This window comes from Chinchilla lanigera, unplaced genomic scaffold (genome assembly GCF_000276665.1).
Source record: "Chinchilla lanigera isolate Chin_1 unplaced genomic scaffold, ChiLan1.0 scaffold00033, whole genome shotgun sequence".
Lineage (NCBI taxonomy): Eukaryota > Metazoa > Chordata > Mammalia > Rodentia > Chinchillidae > Chinchilla > Chinchilla lanigera.
The window spans coordinates 3,262,847-3,268,358 of NW_004955434.1; the positions used below are offsets into that span (position 1 = coordinate 3,262,847).

The following is a 5,512-nucleotide window of genomic DNA, read 5'->3' on the forward strand; positions in this document are numbered from 1 at the left end:
TTCATTTCAAAGTTTATACACTCTAATTTGGTTTTTTTTTTTTTTTTTTCTCTTTTAGTCTTTTTGAGACAGGGCCTCCCTATGCAGTTCAGGCTGGCTTTGAGCTTACTTTGTAACCCAGGGTGGTCTCGAACTTGCAAGGATACTCCTGCCTTAGCCTCCCAAGTGCTGGAATTCCAGGCATGTGCCTGACCACTCTGATTTGTTGTCATGACTGGGGATTGAACCCAGGGCCTTTGCATTGATCTGCAACCCCAGACCTTTACATTTTTTATTTCTGAGGTAGAGCCTTACTAAGTTGCCCAGGCTGGGCTCAAATTTGTCATCCTCCTGCCTCAACCTGTCAGAACACTGGGATTATAACTTTGAGCCACTATACCTGGTTTACGCTATGAATTTTATGCAGTTTTTTAACTCAGATTTTGGTGACTGATTGGATATGGAAGGAAAACAACCTTAACAACCTTGTCAGCAGAATGACCAGCTTCAGAAAATGCTATGGTTTCTCACATTTTACAGTTGACTCTCTGTATGTGCATGTTCAATAAAGGTGCAAAAGACAGCTAGTGAGTACTGAACTATTTCTCCCAGAGGAAACAGGCTGAGGTTCCTGTGAGCCTCTGGTCACAATATTTTCATGAGCCAATCAATACACAATCTTGTGTTATATGTCTCTGTTTAAAGACATCTTATTTAATATGTATCATCAATTCATTAACGTGAGCTTACTGCCAACAGCACTACACCTCAGAGCTGAGCAAAGCTTAGCAGCACACAGGCTCCTCTGTAAGGCACATCCCATCCTCCTGTCCTGGGGGGCGCTAGGCAGCACTTCAGCATGAGGCATGGGGGTCATTTTGACACCATCACCAACAAAAAGCACAAAAATGCAAAATGTAAAATGTATCGTTAAGTGAACCATGAAAAGGACACATTTACAGTATGACAGCTGAAACAAGAGGACAGAGTGTTGCTTTGACTCCAGTTGGAAACAAGCACACTGGGGAAATTTTTTTTGCCCACTTTTGCCACTCTGCATGTATCTGTGAATGATCACAAAAGTACCTCAAGTATCGATTTTGAGTTACAAATGAAGTTTACCAAGTAGATGAGTGTAGAATCCGCATACAATGGGTATCAACTGTATTTGCTAAATACAGGGAACTGCTTCTGTTTCCTGTGATGCTGCTTTTTACTATTCTGTTGCATTTGCCTGTCTTCTTTTGACAACCTCTGGAGCTCATATTCTTCCTTCAAAACCCTGTTCAGGAAACTACTCACACACACACACACACACACACACACACACACACACATACACACCAATCATCCCCCTCCTGGTAGCTTGGCTTCTTACATGAATGTATCTCTTCCTTGCACAAATCAGATCTTACTGAACTTTTTTTACACTAACCTTCTTTACTGGCCTATCAAACCCCTAAGGCTATATACAAGCAAATGTCACTGTTCTTACTATATGCCAGGCTACACATTAAAGGGTATCTCACACACAATGCCTTGTTTAATCTTGCAATAATTTTATCTGCCCATTTCGCAGTTGCAGAAGCAGAGGTAGAGCACTCAGGTCACTTGCCACATTATATACCAGCAGAATTGATACTCAAACCCAGAGACCAGGGCTTGTTTGTTTTTTTGTTTGCTTACTTTTTTTGTTTTTTTGTTTGTTTGTTTATTTTGTCTTTTTCTACGGGTAGCAGGAATCGAACTCACGACGTTGTGCTTGCCAGGCAGGCGCTGTGCCGCTGAGCTAGATCCCCCGCCCTGTTTGCTTACTTTGTGGTACTGGAGACTGAATCCAGGGCCTTCACACTGAGCTACATCCCAGCACCTCCTCCACCCCTTTTATCTTTTGTGACATGGTCATGCTAAGTTGCTAAATCGCTCAGGTGGTCCTCAAGCTTTCCATCTTCCTGCCTCAGCCTTCCAGAGTGCTGGGGTTATAGGTGTTCACCATCACATCCAACTGAGCCCAAGTTTTATGCTATATCAGTAGTATTAGCTCTCATACATTATCAACTACTTACTATGTTCCAGGCAAGGTGACAAGTTATCTCATCAATAATTTTTATTTCTATCTCTGTGGCCACATAATAAAGGCCTGACATATAAATGTCAATTGTGTTGAATTCAGATCTTCCAGTTCCCAAATATTCCTTCTAAAGCCAACAGTATGAGGCTCTCCAGAGGTTCAGCAGCAGCTGAATGCCTTAGCATGGCCCACTGCCCTTCACCCCTCCTTGGGTCCCTCACTTCATTCACATTTATGTCCTTCAGTGTTTGATGTCCGTGATGCTCACAGGCAACTTTCCAAAGCCGCATAGTAGTGCGGAAGAGAGAAGAAAGCACGGTCCTTTAGGTTGCTTGTCTTTAACCATAACGCCCAGTGGGAGTTTACATTATGACCCAAATTCCCCTGGAGGAACAGAACCACTGAAGAGCTGTGTTTTCCATGAAGGCTATGAGACAAATGCCACACAAGGCTAAGAAGATTGTCTGTTTCCCAGTGTAGCTTTAATTCTAAATCTATATGACCTTGCATGCTGATTTTGAAATAGGCAGAGTCAGCTTTAGGGGTGAGAAAAGTTAGGGAGTACACTTGTGGGAAAGCAGGGAGTAGGCGGCTTTAGGAAGTTTGCACGGGCATCTAAGATGAATACATACTTCTCAGATGAAGAAATACAAATGGCAAATAAATATATGAAAAATGTTCAGCATCATTGGTAATTTGAGAAATACAAATTAAAACAACACTGACATTCCATCTCACCCCAGAAAGAATGGCTATCATCAAGAAATCAACCAATAACAAATGCTGGACAGGCTGTAGGGGAAAAGGAACATTTCTCCACTGCTGGTGGGAGTGTAGATTGGTGAAACCACTGTGGAAATCTGTGTGGAGATTCCTCACAACTAGGATTAGAAGTCCCACTTAACCCAGCTATTCCCCTTCTGGGTATTTTTCCAGAAAAACTGGGAACATCATATCACAGCGATATATGTGCACCCATGTTTATAGCAGTGCAATTTGTCATAGCTAAATCTTGGAAACAACCCAAATGTCCATCAACTGAGGAATAGATAAAAAAAAAGAGGTGGTATTTTTATATAATGCAGTATTACTCAGCTATAAAAAAGATAAACTTGAGGTTTTTGTAGGTAAATAGATGCAACTAGAGACCATACTCATATGTGAAATAAATCAGACCCACATGTGTAAACAATGTGTTGTCTCCCTAGTGTAAAAACCTGAAAGAGTAAATGAAACCCAAAAGGTACAGTAGATATTGTGAAAGGGAAAGAAATTGCTCAAAGGGAAAGAACAACTGGGATGAGGGAAAGAAGAAAAGAAAGAAGGAAGGAAATATATATATATGGATAGCTGGGACAATTGCACTGCTGATATCTAATGGTTTACTGAAAGGAACAGTTAATGCTTAAATTTTTTTTTCTTGAGCAATTTTATGTGCTTATATCTGATAATCTGAACAACTAACTTGAAGACCACAATATGCAATATAACAATCATTGCTGAACTTCTACCATCTTGTTTAGTGAAGCTCTGTATCATTTCTAATCTTTTATTACTTTTTATTCTCCTTAATGGTTTGACCAATCTTGCATTCCTACAGCTGGTAACCTGAGCAAGGTCACTGAGGATAACAATATGTAATATAACAACCACTGTTAATTCCTATCACTTTGTTTTGAAATCCTATAATGTTTTTATTGTTTTTGTGTTGTTTTGTTTTTGTCTTTATTGTTGTTATTTTTTTTTATTCTCTCTAAAATAAAAAAGAGAGAAACCACAGGTGTCACATACATTACACGAATGAATAGGAGCAAGCAGCGATAAAATCAAAATTATCCATCTCATTTCAAAGACAAAAACATAAACAACATTTATGGCTTCGTTTCTCTTTTCTATTCACTTCTCTCAAATAATCCAAATACTCTGATAATAATAATTGTCAACAGTGCAGCCAGAAAAGTTGACCCAAAAGAAAGTCTCTACTTTTCTCCCAGGTATGTACATACGGGTGTTGCTATTGGTACCTGTAATATTTAGTGAAAGAAGAGAATCTCTGAATTCTAAGCATGATCCTGAAAACATCTATCCTTAAATCCTTAAATCCCTTTTCCCGGGTCAGGCAAGAGCTCAGCGTGAAGTGCTTAGAAGGAGTACAGGTCTCAGCTTAAGGAACAGCCACTGCTCAGCCCCTGGACATTGAAAGATCCCAAGGGAAGAAAATCTCTCCTGCCTGGTCTTTCAACTTTGCAAGAGAAGACACAGCCCTCAAATTGGAGGCGAATCTCTTAGCTTTAAATGGGTCCGACTAATTTTTTTTTAATGTGAGCAGAATACATGCCAAACAGTGTCTGTTGGCCACCTCTGGCTGAACAGTCTTAGCAAACACCTCTGTGGAAGCATTCGGTGTGCCTGCTCCCACCCCAGGAAAGGGTACTGGTGCTTTGAAAACGCCTCCCTCCTGCCACGGTCCCTATCTTCTAACGCCTGCCTTTTGTGAGTAAGTGCTGGTCTCAGAAAGGAGATTTCCCGGACTCTAACCTGCCACATGCACCTTCTCCTGCGTGGATGATCCAAACACTCCGCGGGCCGGGCAGAGCGGGAGCCTCCTGCAGGGCTGTCTTCCTCCTCCTGCGGCTGCTGCCCAGCCCGCGCTCTGCCCTGGGCATCGCGCCTTAGAAGGGCTCTTTCCTCTCTTTCTCTTCTCCTCTGCTCCCCTTCCCCCTCGTCTCATCTTCCTCCTCATCCCTTCATTCCTTCTCTTCCTCCTCTCCTCTCCACTCTTGTTCCCTCTCTGTAACTCTTTTCCCTCTCCTGTCCCATCGCCTATTACCCTTCCCTCCTCCAGCACCCGGGGGCTTCGGGGTGCTCGCTCACCAGGAATACACCAACACAGGCCTGGAGTACTTCTTGTGATGGGAGCGGAGGGTCAGGGAGCCCTTGCGCTCCAGCAAGTCCGTGGGTCCGATCTCATACCAGTTTTGCTTACTGCCACACCAGTCCTGGTGTGAACTATCAAGGCTGTCCATGGCCCGCAGGAGGTGAGTGCTGACCTCAGATGATTTCCCTGTCTCTTCCCGGCGCAACTAAGATGCGGCGTCTTTCGTCTCCTAGGCAACCCGGGGCGGGGTCACTGAAGGGGCGGATCCCTGGTTTCCTAGACTGTGCCTTACTGTTACTGAACTACCTTCCCCAGAATGCAGTGAGCGCAGGGATTCGGCTGCACAGACTTTGAGAAGGGGATGCGTGTTCGCTTCTGTAGTTTCGCTAGCCCATTAGCCTCATCCTAGATGTGGCCGGGCCCAGGGTGAGGAGGATGGGTTGGGGCTAAAGGAAGGGCAAGATTCCTGAGTCTCAGGTGGTCTATTCGGACTATCCCTGTGGGTGTTCTCTTTACCATCGCTCCTCTGCTCACAAAGTTACTTATCTTTGACTAAAAGGGAGCAAGAGAACACACCCTCACAC

The 5,512-nt window shown here is 43.4% G+C and overlaps 1 protein-coding gene across 3 annotated transcripts in view; it reads right to left on the reverse strand.

Annotated features, from left to right (window-relative positions):
* LOC102030467 (chromosome unknown open reading frame, human C9orf135) overlaps positions 1 to 5,146 on the reverse strand; it is a 74,743-nt gene extending 69,597 nt beyond the window's left edge. For all 3 annotated transcript variants that reach the window (XR_001234831.1, XR_001234830.1, XM_005388557.2), the window contains exon 1: positions 4,925 to 5,146. Coding sequence is in view for 1 of the 3 variants with exons in the window: in XM_005388557.2 (XP_005388614.1) it covers positions 4,925 to 5,076 (152 nt within the window). In the remaining 2 variants the exon portion in view is untranslated. The remainder of the gene's footprint in view (positions 1 to 4,924) is intronic.
* Between the last annotated feature and the right edge of the window lie 366 nt (positions 5,147 to 5,512).